Below are 21519 nucleotides of genomic sequence, written 5' to 3' on the forward strand. Positions count from 1 at the left end.
TATCCCAGATTAAAGAAGATAGTGTAATTATTATTATTATGCCGGTATATAAATATGTTAAATTTATATAAAGACAAAAATAGCGGTGGTTTGTGTTAATGCCCAAAATCGGAAGCTTGAAGTTTTCGATTCAATGTATCATCATTCAGGATATAGGGTTTTTAACTTTGAAAATTTCTTTATTAAATTTAAATTTTTATTATAATCAAAATTGTATAAAATAAAATTTACTATAATTTATCATCTGATCATTGTTTCTAAGTTTAAATATTTACTTTCGACCTTCTAAAAATATAAAATTTTAAAATCTACTGCCTTTTGGGATTTACATAAACCCTATTCGCTCCGTGCATGATTTTTATTTCAGGGAGTTACCATAGTAACGACTCATTACTTTATTAATATAATTGTATAAATGGACATATAAGTCTATGGATTATATATATGGTTTACATTGAAAAATTAATACTATTTTTTAACAAATTTAAATAAGTAATTATGTTAATTTTCATTTAACATAATTACTTATGCAATTTCGTCTCTATTTTCACAATGTTTCATGCAACGAGTTTAATTGTTATTTTTCAATTATTTCAACATTTACTATACATTTCCATGTAAACAATAGGCCTTTTCATCATGTCATAAGCGCAAGTGCAGAGTTTATTTTTTCGTACTGACAGCAATAAGTAGGACTAAGATAGAAGATATTTGTTATTCATTTTATCACATTGGTTATAAATCATTTAGTACGAAACAAATGTGAATCGTGATTTTAAAATGAAAAGCTCTATTGAAAATTAGTCATAACGTGTTTTTTACATGAAATCGAATAAAGCTAAAATATCGAGTTTAAGTACTTTGTACTATTTGAGACGGGGAGTATTTTAAGTTAGTCAATAAAGAAAAAAGGTTTTTCTTAAGGAAAAGCAAATAAAATTTATTAAAATAATTTTATTATAGAAAAAACATTTTATTTACAAAATCATTAACTTAAAAAATAAATATACATTTCATTCTTTTAGAGACTTTGATCTTCGGTTGTAAGATCACTGCTCAAAGCATCATCAAATAAAAGTCGAACATCTGATGGCGTTTCTACATTTTGTGGTTTATGTAATAAACCAAAAATTCCTGTACCAATAGGTGCTGGTTGACCCGCAATAATACTTTCCGATACACCATTAATTTTGTCTGCTTGTCCGTAATATGCTGCATCGAATAAATGGTCAGCTGTTTTTTCGAACTAAAACAAAAATGAGACATTTAAACAAGACCTTCAAATAAAACAACCCCTTTGCGTTCTCAAATTTCGAAAATGTTTACTATATGTGGTTAGATTAAAGTACATACGAGATTTCTGCACAATTTCAGATAAACTTATTTTAATAGATCGAAAAATATTGAGGTAAATTATTTCTGAGAATTTTGTACATGAAATAATGTAAGATCTCGGTAAATACGGTAACATTTTTTTCTTCGGAAAATCTATTGCTACAAATAATAGAAACAGACCGTCTACGATTGGAAATTTCTATTACAATGGCAAGACAAAAAAAAGTTTTTGTCAGGCAGCCTGTATCTATCTATTATGTTTGCAGTAGCTGATCAAATTAACACACATCATTTGTCGCTGGGAATTTTTTTACAACCACAATTTGACATGCAAAGGAGTCGACACGCATCAAAATATAGAAAAACAAACCAAGGTTAAAGAAAACTACGTCTCATACAAATGATTGTGTGGAAAAACCTGCCAAAAAATATTAGAAATATACTACAACGATTCGTGAAGTTTTTAGAAAGAAAACGCACCATTGCATAGAGCAAAAATTGTAGCCGAATTAATTTAAAGCATCATTGATCATTCTTGTTATTCAGAATACTCACCGAAGCTAAATTTAAAACAGATTGTTTCATTTTTGCAAGTCCGTGTCGAGTAATTCCACAAACTTCACCCGTATGAGTCATTTGTGCTGCCAACAACATGATATGACGATAATCGACACTCATACCATGACCCTTCATAACACTATCGATTTCATTCATGATAGTAATACGTGCAGCTTCAATTCCTAAAGTTGTATATACTTCAAACGTGTTATTTGATGTAGTATGCGTTCCTTTTACACCATATGTTGCCATCACTTCTCGTAAATTATCACCTTCAACCACTAAACGATATCCTGGTTTCCCATCAACTTTTGTATGCTCGATTACAGCACGATTTATACTTTTTACACCTTTGATAATTACTTGTGGAATGGCTATTTTTAATGATAACAAAGCAAAATTCAATTTACTGGTTCCTTTTGCACAGTTTGGATAAACTATAATAATTGATTCACTTTTTACTTCTACTTGCGATGGTTTTAATTTTAATTTGGACGTGCATAAACTAAAAATTTTTTTCAATATTTTATTTAGTACAAACTCATAGATGAACTTCTTTATGTAACATTACCTGTAACGGATCGAATCAGCATTGACTTCTAATTTTAATAAACGTATTCTGTCCAAATCCAATTTAATAATTAAGAAACACTCACTGGGTGTGTAAACTTCTTCAATGTATGACGAAACCTAAAATCATTTTGAAATTATTTTTCATTAAAGGGATGGAAAATTTATTCAAAAAATTTATTCATACCTCCCCTACAGTAGTTTTTTCTAAACGACCCTTAACACGTCGAGCAAATTCCTGATCGTAAGGATCTTGAAGTTCCGCTATGATGATAGGAGTCATTATTTTTTGACTAGCATTCATAATTTCTTTAATACTGAAAAATATTTTTTATTGATATCTGCAAGAAAGCACTAATAAAATATTTAGCTTACCGTGGTACACCTTGAGTAATATTCATAGCAGCAACACCAGCAAAGTGAAAAGTTTTTAATGTCATTTGAGTTCCTGGTTCTCCAATACTTTGAGCAGCTAATGCTCCAACAGCTGTCCCTAAGAAAATAAACATAACCCATTATCTTTCACTAATATATCCAAAACTAAACGGCGTTTTAATCAAAAACTATATTGATAATTTTACCAAAAACAAAATTGCTGAATATGAGCTAAATATTTATTTAAATAAATTTTTTAATTACCTGGCTCAACCATTGAATGAATATACTTCAAACTGCATATTTTTAAAAATTCAATTAATTGACCTAAAGTAAGTCTTTCAATTTCTTTTGCAGTTACATTAGTACTTTGGTATTTATCTTCAACATTATCAATTTTATCTGCTACTTGATACATAAAGTAACTAAAACAAATATAAGGATAATAGAAAATATTCGAAAGATATCAAAAAGGATACCAGCAGAATCGTTATAAAATATTCGAAAGATATCAAAAAGAATACCAACAGAATCTTTATTTAAAAAAGTCTTAGAGTGAATAATAAACGTCTCTGGAACTTCAAACGTTTAAATTTGTATGTTTTGATATATTTGTAAGTCGAAATTGAACTTTCAGAAAAAATTTCTTTGAAGCATATCTTACCGTAACTGTTTCCTAAAATCATGAACACATTCACTAATAGTTTCTTTCGCCTCTTTAATTTTTGTTTTATCACTTTTTGATAATGTTTTTGATAAATCTTTTGGGATATCTTCCACACTTTTCTTTACTTTTACTTCAGGTTTTTGAACAACTGTTGATTTTTTGCCATCCACTCTACTGATCCACTCGCGTTTTTGTTTTGTTGAAGATGCATCATCTTCTTCATTAAAAGGGCCCAGCATATAATCAGCTAGTTTTTTAACACGAACACCAAGTAAAGGTTTTTCATTACGGTAAGAATAACAAGCTTTAACATGATCTAATACTCGGGAAAAATCTACCGGGCAATCATTTCCTAAAAAATTATTGATTAATTATTACAAGTGTATTTTAACACATTCAAAAAATCAAAAAAATTTCGTTTAAAAATGTTCGAGAAACTTTTTTAGAATAAACTTTTACATAGGCCATTTGCCGAAACTTCTCTCACGAATTATTGGCCGTTGATAATTTAGTGATCATTGACATTCACCGATTATTACACTAACATTATAAAGAGGAAAGATTTGATTTTTTATTTCTTTATAATGGATAAAAGCAAAAACTACTGGATATTTCTACTATCAGCGAGAATCATGGGCCGTATTTTATTTAAAAAAAAAAAAGGGTTCTACAACAAAAATTAAGCTCGTCGTAGTTGAGAACAAAAGTAGGAATAAGTGAGAGCAAGTGAAGTGAAATCTATAACAAGGAAGTCTTTGTTTTCAATCTAAAGTTGTAATTACCCAGCGAAGCGGGTGGGAAACTGCTAGTCATTTCAATAACAATATGACCACAGAGTATAGTGCAGAGGAAAAATACTCCTATATTCAGCGAAGTAAGCAGACATTAGCTATTTGTTAGTAAAATTATTTTACCTTCCATGTAAGTTGGATCTAATCCATCACAACCATATGCAAATTGTACAATATCACCTTCTGCATTTCGTACTGTTTTATCATAATGAACTACCAAATCTTCTAGAGACTAAAAATTTTTACAATTTTAAGTTACTCGAGGAGTTGTTTTAAGCGTACTAAATTTATAAAACTCACTTTAACTAATCGCCGTTGCATGTATCCCGTTTCTGCAGTTTTTACAGCAGTATCTACTAAACCTTCTCGACCACCCATTGTATGGAAGAAAAATTCAGTCATTGTTAATCCAGAATAAAAACTATTACGTACGAATCCTTTAGCAGCTGGAGTTTTTGCTAAAAGAGAATAAATATTTAATTAAGGGAAATGAATAGGGCTTAGTTAAAACTTACAATGACGATGAAAATGTGGTAAGGATCTATCTTCAAAACCATTTGGTACACGTTTTCCATTCAAGGCTTGTTGTCCCACACAGGCAATCATTTGTGAAATATTAATAACAGATCCTGAAAAGAAAGTGATAAATAACTATAAAAACAATCAAGATAAAAGTCTAAAAACAGTCAAATTCATGTGAGTGTTAACATTTAATGAACAATCTTGATTCCAAGAATTAATTGTGTGGCAGTTTTCATTTTTTAACCTGTTCTCCAACGGCTTTACGTATTCGTATTACCTTTTGATCCACTTAACGCCATAATCAATGGTCCATTTGTTGGATCGAGTTGATTAATACAAGCTTGACCAGCACGATCACGAATTACAGATAATTCACTTAATATTTGATTTTCTAGAGTCATCTCGGGAGTACATCCAGGTTGACATTGTAATTTATTTTCTTGTAATTCTCGAATCATTTCATCACATTTTGCATACCTATAATACATTTTATATTACAAAGTTTTGGATAATTTACATTTAATGCATGTATATTGTTATACCCTTGTTCTACGAGCATGCTTTTATCTCTTTCTAGAATTACACTTGGAGTAACATCCACGATACCGATACTAAAGCCATTGTTCATAAGATAAGCTGACGCAAGACGACCTATATTTAGTTATTAAAAAAATTAAACATTTTTTTTACATGCTTTTATTAGCTTGGTTAAATTATATTTCGATACTCACCGCATCGCCACATAGATTTAATTGCATATTCTTGTCCAAAATCACGTAAAATAATATAAAAAATATTTCCACCTTTACCACCTGAACCTAAATGGCTTTTATCTACAGTCCCAGCGAGTAATTCCGAATTTCGAATTAAAACAAAACCATCTTTAACACAAAATTCTTGATTTTTTGTATAAGATTTTCCCTTAGAAAAAAGATTTGCTTTAACGGGACACTTATTATTTGGTCGAAATATAAGGCTAAATATCTGTTTACCAGTCCACATTACTCTAGGCTAAAAAAATTTTTCAATGAATTACTTTGTGATTCTAGATTTAAATTATTTAGATTTACCTTTCGAATACAAGGTGGAGGAAGATCAATATGTTGATGTGTATCAGCTCCAGCTAATAACGTTGCTGCCAGTTGACATGCTTGCATATGTGTTAAAAAATTGTCTTTTTTAGTTAGAAGATAAGATCCTGTTAAAAAATCTTGAGTTGGAGCGATTAAAAGTTCTCCATTCCGCGGTGTCACTAAATTAGATTTGTTCTGAAATTATAAATCATTTAGAAAATAATAACTTTTAGGAAATCAAGCACACAAACTTAATTATTGTCTATGAAACTTAATATGGATAAAAAATCCGAAAAATCTTAAGGCTTGGTAAATTATATGTGGTTTACATTTTGTTTAGTCGTGGCGTTGACGTCTTAGCGTTAAAATCGCATATAGTCGGCACTGGATGAAGTCATCCTTCAAACTTACTCCTACTGGTTTTATCAACAACTCTAAATATGGAATACATGTCTGCACTTATTGGAAAATAAAAAATACCTACCCCCATTAATATTAGAGCTTCAGCTTTGGCTTCTTCAGTTTGGGGTAAATGTAAATTCATTTCGTCACCATCGAAATCTGCATTATAAGGATTGCAAACACTTTCATTAAAACGGAACGTTCGATGTTGATGAACTTTAACGTGATGGGCCATTATAGATAACTTATGTAAGCTTGGTTGTCGATTAAACAAAACAACGTCTTTATCGCGTAAATGCCGTTCAACCATATCGCCAAGCTATTCAAAACAAAAATTTATTAATTCAATTTTAGTAAAAGGTACATTTTTGAAATTATGCTTCATAGATCTGTTATGATAAAATGATAAGAGCGAACTTTTAGAATAAAGTGTATAGCGTGAGAAAATACCTTCAGTTCTTGTGCTAAACGGTTACGGTCACCATATTTCAAAAATTTTTTAAACGGTGAATTTTTCTGTTGTACATAGTTAGCTCCAGGCCAAACATTAGGTCCATTGATAACAAGTTCTTTCATTAAAGCTAAATTTGATTTATTAATACGTTCAGGAAATGTTAAAATTTTCGCAACATGAACCGGAACACCAACTTGATCGATTTCTAAATTTGGGTCTGGTGATATAACAGTACGTGCTGAAAAATCAACACGCTTTCCAGATAAATTTCCACGAAAACGACCTTGTTTTCCTTTTAAACGTTGTACTAGACCACGACCTGGTTTTTTTGGCATCATTGCTTGTGGAATACCAGATAATTCACTGTTAATGTACAAGGCTGTTTGCAATTGTAAGAAATCCCAACCTTCTTGGAACATGGTAATCGAAGCACCAGATAGTTTATGCTTTCGAATAACATCATTTATAAAGACTATTTCAGATTGTTTCATTGTTAAATCATCTTCATTTCTAAAAAGAAATTTTACATCAAATATACATAATATTTAAGTGTTTATTTTGGTACTTACGTTCCAGCTTTAAGAGGTGTAACGACCGATGGTCGGATACAAGCGGGTGGAACCACCATACGTGTTAATATTAAATCTTTTGGATGAGCTCTGTAAATAAAAATAATTTGATAAATTATAATTGGTTTTCATCATTGTTTAAAGTTTGGATTCATAATTGTAACAGAAAACAGAAAAACACGTCCACGCATGCGACTGATCTGTGTACCGGGCCACTCTGGCGTTAAAAGGAATGAAGCAGCAGACTTGTTGACATGAGAGGACGGCGTCTCAAACGCCCCTTTCACCTGAGCGTGTCATTTCTATAGCAAGATGTTCCGTAATTTACTGAATCAAGGAATAACTACGACAAGCCCATTTGAGGTTAAACAGTGTATAACTAAGCCATTCGGCTGTGCTCGCCTGAAATTTACTAGAGCACAGTTTATGATCCCACTTATAAAACCTGTAAGGAAGGCAGAGAAACCTACAAGGCGTCATTCTAAATGTTTGTGTCCGAAACCTTGGATCCATTAATCCAGGGAGAAATTCCGATGGAGAAGCTGTGAGCTGTCTGCGTGGCGTTCGGTCTAACGAAATCTTATAGCTTCTTCATATACTTAAAAGAGCATCTCTTACCCGCAGACGTCTCACCTTTGGGTGAGGGGCTGTGACCCCTTGTTCTAGGTGCTAAAAACACATTTACGGTACTCCTCTGATGTGTTTTATTAATGGATACCTCAAGTATCTTAAAATATTTGGAATAAAATAATTTTTGAAGGTAATACGTACCTAGTTGTATCCATAAGTAACAATGGAATGTCGGAGCTTGGTATTAACTCAAATAATTTTAACACCTCAACTGGAGTTAGAATATGCATTAATCCTGTTGATAAAGCATTCTTTAATTCCGAATTTAAATCAACTGCTAAATTAAACTCGTCTGTAAAAAAAATCAAAAAATAAATTAAAAAGGACATTTTCTGAGTTAATAATAATCAACAAACCTAGTTGTTGTTTAATAACGTTGTCTTTTTTACTACGAAATTTTTCATGTACAATTTTAAGTACTGAACCACCGCTAACACCCACTTTCATTGAAGCAGTAACTTTTTTTACAACACCATTTGTTTCTTTACAATTCGGGCATGTATTTGTTTTTTTCGCTTTCATTAAAATTTTCTTTCGTAGTACTTTTTTTAAAATATATGATAAATCTGGATTTTCGATTTTCAAACGTAGTGCTACCTTTTCTTCTGGTTTGAGAAGTACATGTGAGCATTTCTAAAAAAATTAACACAATCTAATAGGGAATATTCATGAAATTTAAATTTGTTTCAAACAATTTTCTTCCGTAACTTTATTGGCTGGACATTTCAACTAAACCATTATTTTAGTAATTAATATCTTTTTAATTAATTAAAATTAATTACTAAAAATTACAAATTCAGTGAGGGCACTCAAAAATTTCTAAAACGGAAATTCAAATTTTTATACGGACGTGACATCAAAGTACGGGCTTGTCAAATTTGTTGACATACTGTATGATATTAATTACTTACATTTTATATGGTATTTCATTAAATTATACTATTCTACGGCTTTTTATTAGAAAACTTAATGATAACGAGTGTAAATTCTATGTTGTAAATTCATTTTTTTAAAGTGTAAATTATACATTGAGCTGTCACCAATTGACAGATCACGTACTTATACGTCATCAACAGAGAGCGGCATAACGGTGTAAACAATGAATTAAAAATATAAAAAAATACATGAATATTCCCTATTATAACTGGCTAAGATTATATGTAATCCCTTCATGTCTTTATTCTATTTTTATGTTTGTGTATACAGAACACACAAACACTGCTATATATGTGATAAAAATTACATATTTTTATTATGAAACTAAATATTTACATTTATTTCAAATTTTTGTGTACTTTATATAAGTCAAATCAAAGTCTTTCTTCTCTCCTCTTATATTATAACTTCTAATTTCAAAATATTAAAAATAAATGTCCTAAATATGCCCAAAATTGATCTTTTTTGCAGTCTCATCGAAAACGAACAAGCCATTTCCGACCATATTAACGCAACTACAGGCAGAACTACAATTTTATTTACAGACACTACATGTTTTTGGGATCTCAAGTTTTTATAATTTTAGAACTCTTGGGGACCTAACTCTTATACGAATTACATTAGTACTAAGTTAAATTCAAATTATTTACTTTGCATATTGTTTGAAGGATGGTTAATATACTTCCAAAGTATCCGACATGGAATACTGGTAATTCCAAATCGATATACCCAAAGTGTCCGATACATTCTTTCAAATCTTTATCACATGTTTGACATTTTGCATCTTTTTGACTGGTTCCCTATAAAATTGAATGTTTCATTATACCCTTGCAAAGTTGGGTAAAATCATCCTAAAATTCATTACCATTCGCCTATCAAGTACTCCATACGGAACTGGGGTACGTTGCCCATCTTGATTGTAAAGATTTTTTGCCACTACTTGTAAATGTGCATTCTGTTGCATGGATTGGGGGCTCTCAACTCCAAATGTAATTCTAGATCTAAAATACATGATATTTACAAATAATGTAATTATTTGAATATTTTTATTTAGTATATAATCTTACATTTTTCGAGCTACATCGGTGTTTCGATATTGCTCTTTCGGCATTATAATATTATAAAAAAAGATTAATTATACAGATTTTATTAAGGTTATTTATATTACGGCATGAATGTTTTCAAATGATAGGTTAATGGTTAATACAGGGCTACCAATCCATCTATCATTTCAGTGCACGGGAGGCAATCATAGAATTCATATCTCTATGGATACAACACTAATTAAATTCTGACATTTCAATGTCGTGAAAAAAAATCGTACCAAAGATAATCGCAACCTGATAATGATGCTAGACGCTGGCTTTGAGCGTCAAATTAGGGTTCTTGGAACACCAAGTTGAAAAAAATATAGTTAACTTAAATAATTCATGAAGTTTAGATAGTTTTTTCCAAATGACAGCACGCCTAAACTCCACGTGAACCATTTGACGCTCAGCGTCAAGCGTCAGCATGAAAATACACCTTTATGTTTTGATGTTTTGTTGAAACCATGGATATAGGAATATTTTAAAAGGGGTGGAGTTTAACCGAGTGGGTTGAGTTTCACTTAGGGGGAAGAGGCAGGGTATAATTGTGCCTACTTTCTATTGGCTGTTAACTAGGCGCATACTAAAGTATGCTCAAAGCCTTCTTTAAGTGTTTTTGATTCGTTTGTAAGCATGGAAACATGTTTGACATATGGACATGGTTGACGTGTGCGGACAACATAAATAAATAATCTTATATTCAAAAGAAAAATAAAATTTGTAAAGAAATATAAATACGTGAAGTATTTATGCTTGTTTTTAAACAATTTTTTCAACGATATAAGTCACCTAAACGCAACAATATTCAATTTAGTGAATATTCAATCTTCAATCCTAAGTGTTACAACTATTATAAGTTAACTAATGAAATTCAAAAGAAGGCTTAAGAAGGTCTCGAAAATACGTCGATTAATTAATAAATTAATGTAAAAATTTATTTGGGGAAATTATTATCTACTTATTTATGTATTGAGTTATGTACCCGTGAACCTAACCTTAATTAAAATAAGTGAAGTTTTATTTTTATTATTTTACGAATTATTTACGATATATTCTTTAGGTAATTAGTCGGTCATAGGAATATTAAAGGTATATTCCTTCATCCAAGGGTAATTAGTTAAAAATTGTATTTAAATTAAATTTTCCCGCAATTGAGAGTGCGAACAGCCGTAGCCAATCAAAAGCAGGCATATTGCTTGAGGCAATCTAAAACCATGGATATAGAAATATTAAAATCTAAAAAACACGAAATATTATCGTTCTATTTGAATTTCCCACAAATGAGAGCCGCAGCCAATCAAAAGTAGGCACATTGCTTCCCCCCTGAGTGATACACTCCCTCGTCTAAAGTAGGACTTTATACTACATCCCTACTATAATTACTATATCCGTGGTTGAAACATAAAAGCAATTTTAGGTTCATACGAGGTCTAGTTCAAATTGTTTTCAATCACTTTCAATCGATTGAAAACAAAAAACTGACGCGCAGTACAAAGTACGCATCGACCGAGAACTAGACATCGCCTAGCCAGGTGCTTTTTTTCCTGCTACGCTCTCCACTCAAGTTTCACGCCGATATATATATACATCAAAAAAAATAATAATAACTTCCTACGCTAACCGTATGCGTTAACGTATGTTCAGATATCTCAAGTTGGCAACACTTTATTCACTCCATTATATATAAATATGAACTGACTTAAATTTATTTTGGTTTGATGTCAATAAAGTTGTTTTGAGGTATTTTGTTATTATTATTGTGTTAAAATAATAAGCATATATGGCTGATAGTGATGGAAATGACGATTTGGATGAAGGAAATGAGGGAATTGACTTAACAGCATTTTTATTTGGAAATATTAATGAAACCGGGCAACTAGAAAGTGATGTATTTGATAATGAATCGAGACGACAACTTGCCTCCTTAGGAAGGTTTGTATAATAATTTAATTAATTCTAATGAATGGAATCATTTAATAAATATTATTTTAGACTGGGTTTGGGTAATCTATTAGAGGATATGATGAGAACAGACGATGACAGCAAAAATGAAGATGAACAAACTGAAAACAATGAAAATGTAAATGAATCAAATAAAAACGGTGATCAGGATAATAGTTCTGAGAATAATGTTGATTTCAATGAAAAGTCATCCACTGCCATAGATTATTCTGATATAAATGAACTAGCTGAAGATAATGATTTCAAATCTTATACAAACGATGGACAAAATGGGGATGGGGTTACTGATTATGATGCAGATGATGAAGGAATAGGACCTAGATCTGATGCACAGTTAATGCCTCCACCAAGTGGTTCACCTATTAAAAATGCTAATTCTGAAAGTACCCCTCAGAAAAAACTTGATACACCACTTGCTGCTATGTTACCATCGAAATATGCCAATGTTGATGTCACAGAACTTTTTCCAGATTTTAGAGTGGATAAGGTAATATTTAATCAAATCTTAGAAAATAGAAACGAAATGAAAATTAATGATATTTTAAGGTTTTAAGATTTTCGAGATTATTCGGACCAGGGAAACCTAGCAGTTTGCCACAAATTTGGAGACATGTGCGAAGAAAACGTAGGAAAAAACGACACCATCATCGGAGTAGTGGCGAGGGAAAAAATCGTGATTCTGACTCTGGATCGGATCGTGAAACATCGAGGCTTAAACATAAAGGATTTTCTTTAAATTATGCTCCAAATCCAACACCAGAACAATGTAGATCAGATGATGAGGTACGTATCTTAGCTTTTAGATTTTAATTAGTCAATGTAAAAGACAAAATTTGTTAATAATTAAGAGGCTCTACATGAAATTAAAGTTTAAAATTAATTTTTTTGTGTTTTTCGTCTAGGAAAAACTTTTAAAAGAAGTGAAACCGGGTTTTAACAATCAAGGCGATCTTAATAATGATAACGAACAGTCAGGGCCTAGAGTTGCAGATTGGCGATTTGGTCCAGCGCAAGTGTGGTATGATATGTTAGAAGTACCAGAAACTGGCGACGGCTTTAATTATGGATTTAAACTCAAAGATAAAGTATGATCATATTTTTATAATTATTAAGGGGGCCCCTTTTGTGACGGCCGATTTTTGCATTTAAAAAAATAATTTAATAATTTTTTGTACCCATCACACAAGAGGATCCCCTTAAGGATGTTTCTAATAATTCTATTAGTTATTTTGTTTTTTAATTGAAATTTTGATAGAATTATAAAGAAGAGGATAATAATGTAAATTTGAATGAAGTATTACCAGAAGATGCATTTCTTATGGTTTCACAACTTCATTGGGAAGATGATGTTGTTTGGGATGGAAATGATATTAAGCATAAAGTTCTTCAAAAATTAAACTGTAAATCAAATGCAGCTGGTTGGGTTCCTAGTAGTGGCAATCGAACAGCACAAGCTTTCAGTCAACCGGGTAAAGCAGGAACAACTATTGGAAATACACCAATTGGATCTGGAAATAGAATTGGATCAACACCATTAACTGGACCACTTGCAAAACAAAATAAAACTCAAATGTAAGTCTATCTTCAAATTCAATTTTTCTGATTTTTAAGTTTGTAAACTTTTTAATGGTATCGTTTTATTTTTGCACACCAAAGATTTTTTAACAATTTTTTTTTATTACTAGGGTCATTAACAAAGCACAAAGTAATATGCAAAGAAATGAAACTGATGGAGGAGGTCCAGCTGGAGATGATACTTGGTACTCTATTTTCCCTGTTGAAAACGAAGAACTTGTGTATGGACAATGGGAAGATGAAGTAATTTGGGATGCTGAAAAAATGGAGAAAATCCCTCAGCCAAAAATATTAACTTTAGATCCAAATGATGAAAATATTGTCCTTGGAATTCCAGATGATATTGATCCGTCTAAAATTAATTCAGGTAATGTATTCTTAATATCAAAACTTAAACGAATTGTAATTTAATTTTTTATTATTATTCAGATTCGCTACCACAACCGAAAATTAAAATTCCTCATCCTCATGTGAAAAAATCAAAAATCTTACTTGGTAAAGCCGGAGTTATAAATGTTTTACAAGAAGATGCACCACCACCACCACCAAAATCACCTGATAGAGATCCATTTAACATTTCAAACGATATGTAAGTAATATTTAATTGATAAATACAAACTTAGCTTTGTGGCCATCAAAACGTTTGTTCTAGTCTTTAGGAACTTAACATTTTACAAAATTACATATATAAAGGAAATATTTTTTCAAATTTTACTAGAAAACAGTGCAAAGGAAAACTACAGATAAATTTTTTTCATAAACTTCTATAAAACTATAATAATAAATTGTTTATTGTTTATTAGATATTACATGCCAAAATCATCAGAAACGTCTCTACGATTAAAAGTTGGTGGTGGAAATTTAATTCAACATTCAACACCAGTTGTCGAATTACGTGTACCATTTATTCAAACACATATGGGGCCTATACGTTTAAGAAATTTCCATCGACCTCCAATCAAAAAATATTCACATGGTGCTTTATCACAACCTGGTCCACATTCAGTACAACCTTTATTGAAACATATTCGCAAGAAAGCCAAGGTATACTTATTGTTAAATATTTCATTCATTATTAAGATCCGTTGTGTTACTTAATTTATTTGAGACAAAACAAGTAAAAATAATATACGAAAAATTTTAGCAAAGAGAACAAGAACGTATGGCATCTGGAGGTGGAGATGTTTTCTTTATGAGAACACCTGAAGATTTAACAGGACGTGATGGTGATCTCATTCTTATCGAATTTTGTGAAGAACATCCACCGTTAATGAATCAAGTGGGAATGTGTTCAAAACTCAAAAATTATTATAAACGTAAAGCTGGTAAAGATACAGGACCACAAAATTATCGTTACGGAGAAGTTGCATACGCACATACATCACCATTTTTGGGTATTTTGCCACCGGGTCAATCAATTCAAGCTGTTGAAAATAATATGTATCGAGCACCAATTTACGAACATCAAATTCCGGAATCTGATTTTCTTGTTATACGTACAAGGTAAAGTATTATTTAATTTAAAAAATTTTTACGAGATAACATTTTTTGATTTATTATTTTAGACAGCAATATTTTATTCGAGAAATGGATGCTTTATATGTGGCTGGTCAAGAATGTCCTTTATATGAAGTACCTGGACCAAATTCAAAACGAGCTAATAATTTTGTTCGAGATTTCTTACAAGTAAATAATTTTTTTTCTGGCGTTACTCTTAAAGAACATGTTTAGCACTGCCATGACATAGCGTGTTTCGCTACGAATGCTATTATAAATTACTTGTGTGTTCATTGAATTGAATTTCTAGGTGTTTATTTATCGTTTATTTTGGAAAAGTCGTGATCAACCTCGTCGTATTAAAATGGATGACATAAAAAAAGCATTTCCATCCCACTCAGAAAGCAGTATTCGTAAACGTTTGAAATTATGTGCTGATTTCAAAAGAACAGGTTAATATCTATGAAATTATAAAGTAAGTGTTAATTTTTTAATTGGTTTTGTCTCTTCTAGGTATGGATTCTAATTGGTGGGTAATTAAACCAGATTTTCGATTACCTACTGAAGAAGAAATTAGAGCTATGGTCTCACCTGAACAATGTTGTGCATATTTTAGCATGATTGCCGCTGAACAACGTTTGAAAGTAAAATTTATTTTTCAGAGTCATTTTTTATGTTTGACTAATAATTGATAAATTACAGGATGCAGGTTATGGTGAAAAATTCTTGTTTGCACCTGCTGAAGACGATGATGAAGAAATGCAGTTAAAAATGGATGATGAAATTAAGGTAGCTCCGTGGAATACAACACGTGCATACATTCAAGCTATGAAAGGCAAATGTTTACTACAATTAACAGGTCCTGCAGATCCAACAGGTTGTGGAGAAGGTTTCAGCTATGTTCGTGTACCAAATAAGCCTATTCAAAGTAAAGAAGAACAAGAATCACAACCAAAACGTACCGTCACAGGAACTGATGCTGATTTACGTAGATTATCATTACAAAATGCAAAAGCACTTTTAAGAAAATTTGGTGTACCTGAAGAAGAGGTATTAAATAAAATGTCTTTATCTCTATTTACTGAATTTAATGGCGTTTTGATTTTAGATTAAAAAATTATCAAGATGGGAAGTTATTGATGTTGTAAGAACTTTATCTACAGAAAAAGCAAAGGCTGGTGAAGAGGGAATGACTAAATTTTCAAGAGGAAATCGTTTTTCGATTGCAGAACATCAAGAAAGGTATGTCTCTCTAGGAAGGATAGCTGCTCCCTTCCCCTTGACAACGACGCTGAATGTCTTTAGAAATTTTGTTGTTAAAAATTCTACTTTAATGCTGTTCCAAGTGATAGATAAAATTGTATCATAATCTTTGCAGTTGTGAGTTACTAAACGAGAATATACTTTGAAAATTTTAGGTACAAAGAAGAATGTCAACGAATATTTGATCTTCAAAATCGTGTATTAGCTTCTAATGAAGTTCTTAGTACGGATGAAGCTGAAAGTTCCGATGAAGATAGTTCTGATATAGAAGAAATGGGTAAAAATATTGAAAATATGTTAGCAAACAAAAAAACTAGTACACAGTTATCATTGGAGCGAGAAGAACAAGAACGACAAGAATTACGAAAAATGATGATTGAAGGAGATGTCGGTGATGCTGATAAGAAAGCCAAGAAAAAGGATGATGAAGACAATGCGGAACAAGGTGGTTTAGGTCAACAAACAGGTATATTATTTTTGAAACTAATAATAATTTTAATCTTTTCTGTTCCCCGACTATGTGACTTAAATATTTTTTTGTAGGTCGTGTTTTACGAATAATTCGTAAATTTCGAGATTCAGTTGAAAATAAAGAATATACTCGCGTTGAATTAGTTCGAAAACAATCTGTAATAGATGCATATTTGAAAATTCGTCAAACGAAAGATGAAGCGTTTATTCGACAATTTGCAACATTGGACGAGGCTCAAAAGGAAGAAATGAAACGAGAAAAACGACGAATACAAGTAAATAATCTCAGAAATCTTTTTGATTTCAACCAGAAAACGTTAAATGTCTATATAAATTTTTTCAGGAACAATTAAGAAGAATAAAACGTAATCAAGAACGAGAACGAATGTTAGGCAATTTGAATGCAGGAACTAATTTAAATGTTGAAACGCCAACCAATATCGATAAAAATAGCCAAAATAGTTTAAGTCCTGTTAGTAGCCAGACCACTACGCCACAGACCACACCTGCTACAAAATTATCACCAATCAGCTCATCACCTCCTAAATCACGTCGTAAAACCAAACTAAAACCTGATTTAAAACTAAAATGTGGAGCTTGTGGTCAAGTTGGACACATGAGAACAAATAAAGCATGTCCTTTGTATCAAGGTTCTGGTCCAGCTCCTCCAATAAATGTAGCGATGACTGAAGAACAAGAAGAAGAGATCGAAAAAGAATTAAATGCTGATGATGAGGATCTTGTAAATGTTGATGGAACAAAAGTTAAACTTTCTGGAAAATTATTGAAGGTAAATTATTTTAAAAACTTTGTTCAATGAAATGTTTTCACAAACCAAATTTTTCTTAGCATGCGGAAGAAATGAAACGGCGCACTCTTGTTTTGAAAGTTCCAAAAGAAGCTATGAGTGGTAGAAAACGAAGAAGAGCTGGAGCCGATTTACACTGTGATTACTTAACTGCTACTAGGCGTCCTGCAAACAGACGACGTACAGATCCTGTTGTAGTATTGTCCACAATATTAGAGGCAATATTAAATGAAATGCGAGATTTGCCAGATGTACAACCATTTTTGTTTCCTGTGAATGCTAAGGTTTGTCATAGATTTAAAATTAGAAATTTATAATTCATCAAAAATATCTGGATTTTATAATTCTGTGTTCGGTAAGGAATCCTTTTATGAAAAACAAAATAAAAATGTTGTTAATTTTCCAGTTAGTGTTAGATTATTATAAAATAATTCAACGACCAATGGATTTGCAAAGTATACGTGAAAATTTACGCCAGAAGAAATATCAAAGCAGAGAAGAATTTTTGGCTGATGTCAATCAGATTGTTGAAAATTCAAAATTGTACAATGGATTGAAAAGTGCTTTAACTGTTGCTGCTCAACGTATGTTAGCGCGTTGCGTGGAACGGTTACGAGAAAAAGAAGATCGTTTAATGCGTTTAGAAAAAGCAATAAATCCGTTATTAGATGATAATGATCAAGTAGCACTTTCATTTATCTTTGAGAATGTTGTCAATACAAAATTGAAAACAATGCCAGAATCATGGCCATTCTTAAAACCTGTAAATAAAAAACTAGTTAAGGATTATTATGATGTAATTAAACGACCAATGGATTTAGAAACAATATCGAAACGGATATCAGCACATAAATATCATAGCCGTAAAGAATTTTTAAGAGATATTGAACAAATTCTTTTGAATTGTGAAATGTATAATGGTAAAGAATCACCGTTTACATTGAAAGCACAAGTTATGGTTACAGCTTGTAAAACTACTCTAGAGGAGGTAAAGTATACATAAGTTTTAATTCGATAAGGTGATGTAGGCGCAGTAAACTCCATAAAAATATTCTTTAAATAAATTAGAATTTTAAATAATATCGAATTTGATTCCCGACAGTTGTACAAATTTTTCACTATTATTCCTAAACAAAAATCGAACTATTTTTATTTAAAAATTTTTTTCATAAACTAGATTTCAGGATATTTAAAACAATTTACTATTGTATGTTATTTATTTTATTTTTAAGCGTAGAATACACTTCTGGAGTTTTATTCGTTTCTCCTGATTCACTGTGTATTTAATTTTACAATTATAAATACAAATTTTTATTTTTTATTTATAGTACGATGAGCATTTAACACAATTGGAAAAAAATATTTCAATTGTTCAAGAGCGAGTGGCGCAAGAACAGGCTGATATGGATCCTAATTGGCTCGGTACAGACGAAGATAATTACACAATTGCAGAACCTGATTTCAGAATGGTAAGTTTAAAAAGATGATATGTTTTATACTATAAAATTCGAAAATTCGGTTTGTTTCTAACAACTAGACAGCTAAAAAATAGATTAAAAAATGTCGTCAATTCGAAAAAAGCTTAAATTGTGATTTCTCATCTAATTTTTAATACGATTTTATTACAGAGTCAAACAAGTTCACCGGATACATTTAACAAAACACATATGGATGATTTAGACTATGTGGATGTTGAAGGTGACAGTTCGGCATTTAATCAAATTGTAGACTTGAAAATTCGCCGTCCTCGTGGACGTCCAAGAAAGAAAACTGCACCATCGTTAGAAGAAGGTATAATTAGAATATATTTTAAAATCCTTTAAATCTCTATTATTTTGTGGCTGTGAAATATTTTGAATAAGGAACGGAATTTGTACAAGTATGACACTTGCTCCGATTTTGATAATATTTCTTCGCTAATTTAAAATTGGTGGTTAGAACATAGCTAATAAATTGATTAATTTTTGTTTAAGATTTACAATTTTCAAGTGAGGACGAAGAAGAATTTGATGAAGTTCCATTAAGTCCCGGGCCAGAACAAATTGGTGTTAGTGTACCGGTTGATCCGTCTGATAATAATATGGGTATACAAATATTAGGTGCTGATGATGACAGTCAACAAGCTGCTGAAGCAATGGTTCAATTAGGAAATGCTGGTTTCTATCAAACACAACAATCTGATTTAGCTGAGAATCAATTGATACAAGGTTACAATTTTAATCAAAATTATGGTGTTTCAACGAGATATCATTATATTATTAGACTAACTTTAATCCGTGGCTTCGATTGCGTTCGTTTATGAACACAGACCAAAATACTAGTAGGATCGAACATAGAATATGCCTTGGATAAAAACACGATTTTTTCGCCCAATATTTGGCTTTGTGCTTTACTGATGGTAACCTTGAGAAAGAACTGCAGCTTTAAGAATTAAAATGGGAAGTTATAGAAGTTGCAAATAATATTTATAAATAAATTGTACTGCAGACCATCACTAAATTAGAAACGAGTAATACTCTATAAGAGTAATTACGATTAGCTAATTGATACCGATGATGACTACATATTAATTGAAATACGTTTTATAGTGGTATATATTCTTTTTGGAACACCGCTTATTATAATTATTTTTTGAATTCATATTCAATTATACTTTTATTTTGATAGATGAGAGTGTCGATGTTGATCCAAATTATGATCCTTCTGAATTTTTAATGGCTGGTTTACCACAAAAGAAGGAAGAAAAAGTTGAGACTATAAGCGCGCCTGCAGATAGGGAAATACATAACGATTTAGCTGTGAGTGATAGTGATGAAGAAATGTTAAATCAAAGTAATCCACCTCTTGACGATGAAGATGGTGATTTGTATTTTTAAAATGAAGCAAATATATTTATTATTTTTTACCTGGTTTAAGATTAAAAAAATAATATTTAGTACGATTTCTATTTAGTATATTTTTAAGTGTAATTATTGTAACATCTTTAAGAAATTAAAAAAAGTTTATATATTCAATTTTGGTTTTTTATTATTGCATCTACAATTTGCCCAATAAGAAAATTAGGTATGACGGATTATTACTGCGATAGTATAAAGTGTTGGTAAAAGATGAAAAAAGTATTCCTATTTTCCACTCACGAAACAATAATATGAATTGGAAACTAACTCGAGTTAGATTCGAAGTATATATAATAAATTTCGAATTTAATACCATAAGGCAATAAAAAATTGAATAAAATAATGTAAAAACAAGTGAAAATAAACAATTGACTGAGTTAATTGTTGAAATACCATGCATAGACAGTGTTGATTACTCTATCACATTACAATGATTACACATATATAACTGATATTCCCATATAATAACATACTATACAATTTACGCCTAATTTGGACCCTTACGGGTAAACAGTCATGTTTACGAAAAAAAGTTTCAAACAAAAGTTGGTTATTTTTTTATAAAGAATATTTTTACATTTAAACTTTTGTTCTATCTCTAACGGTTTACAAGATGGGTCCTACGGACCCAAGACTCAATTTACCGATATTGCTCATTTACAAACTCGTCCTTACTTTTTACGTCCTGACTACGCTATAAAAATTTTATTTTGATATATGTTTTCGTTTTTGAGTTATCGTGTTGACAGACAGACGTATAGACAACCGAAAATGGACTAATTAGATGATTCTATGAACACCTACCCCAAAATTTTTTTCGTAGCATCAATATTTCTAAGCGTTACAAACTTGGGACTAAACTTAGTACACCTTTCATATTACATATATGCATGGTATAACTAGGTCTAAAATTTCTTTTTCATCTTATAAAAATTGAACACCATTAAAGGTAATATCAATACACAATAATAATACAAGCACAGAAGACCTACATTCCTAATATGGTTATCTTACGAAATATAGTAAATATAAAAGTTTATATATTAGTGGCCATGATTATTGCTCTAATTTGAGGT

At 31.0% G+C, this 21519-nt stretch overlaps 2 protein-coding genes across 4 annotated transcripts; one reads left to right on the forward strand and one right to left on the reverse strand.

Annotated features, from left to right (window-relative positions):
- Positions 1-1019: 1019 nt before the first annotated feature.
- LOC123295352 (DNA-directed RNA polymerase III subunit RPC1) lies at positions 1020-10093 on the reverse strand. Of its 3 annotated transcripts, none has more exons than XM_044876667.1 (23): positions 9950-10093; positions 9748-9883; positions 9533-9682; positions 8303-8579; positions 8088-8223; positions 7317-7406; positions 6744-7257; positions 6376-6612; positions 5889-6086; positions 5550-5829; positions 5361-5469; positions 5096-5295; positions 4812-4925; positions 4597-4754; positions 4420-4528; positions 3738-3857; positions 3503-3554; positions 3103-3263; positions 2839-2956; positions 2651-2780; positions 2465-2583; positions 1891-2398; positions 1020-1246 (listed from the first exon to the last, which is right to left on the reverse strand). In XM_044876667.1, the coding sequence occupies exons 1-23, from the start codon at positions 9991-9993 to the stop codon at positions 1022-1024; spliced, it is 4185 nt and encodes a 1394-aa protein (XP_044732602.1). In that variant the 5' UTR covers positions 9994-10093; the 3' UTR covers positions 1020-1021. The 3 variants fall into 3 exon arrangements, with proteins under 3 accessions (XP_044732602.1, XP_044732601.1, XP_044732599.1); XM_044876666.1 differs by having other exon boundaries at positions 8088-8238; XM_044876664.1 differs by having other exon boundaries at positions 3503-3857; positions 8088-8238.
- A 1587-nt stretch (positions 10094-11680) lies between these two features.
- LOC123295351 (transcription initiation factor TFIID subunit 1) lies at positions 11681-20451 on the forward strand. Its single transcript, XM_044876663.1, has 23 exons — positions 11681-11902; positions 11963-12419; positions 12479-12715; positions 12835-13017; positions 13188-13504; positions 13618-13874; positions 13937-14096; positions 14311-14551; positions 14652-15010; positions 15073-15193; positions 15315-15456; positions 15518-15648; positions 15707-16054; positions 16113-16246; positions 16423-16733; positions 16811-17013; positions 17082-17528; positions 17588-17830; positions 17953-18534; positions 18875-19015; positions 19175-19337; positions 19520-19753; positions 20214-20451. The coding sequence occupies exons 1-23, from the start codon at positions 11751-11753 to the stop codon at positions 20420-20422; spliced, it is 5772 nt and encodes a 1923-aa protein (XP_044732598.1). The 5' UTR covers positions 11681-11750; the 3' UTR covers positions 20423-20451.
- The last annotated feature ends 1068 nt before the right edge of the window (positions 20452-21519 follow it).

The sequence above is a fragment of the Chrysoperla carnea genome, chromosome 3 (assembly GCF_905475395.1).
Source record: "Chrysoperla carnea chromosome 3, inChrCarn1.1, whole genome shotgun sequence".
NCBI classification, from domain to species: Eukaryota; Metazoa; Arthropoda; class Insecta; order Neuroptera; family Chrysopidae; genus Chrysoperla; species Chrysoperla carnea.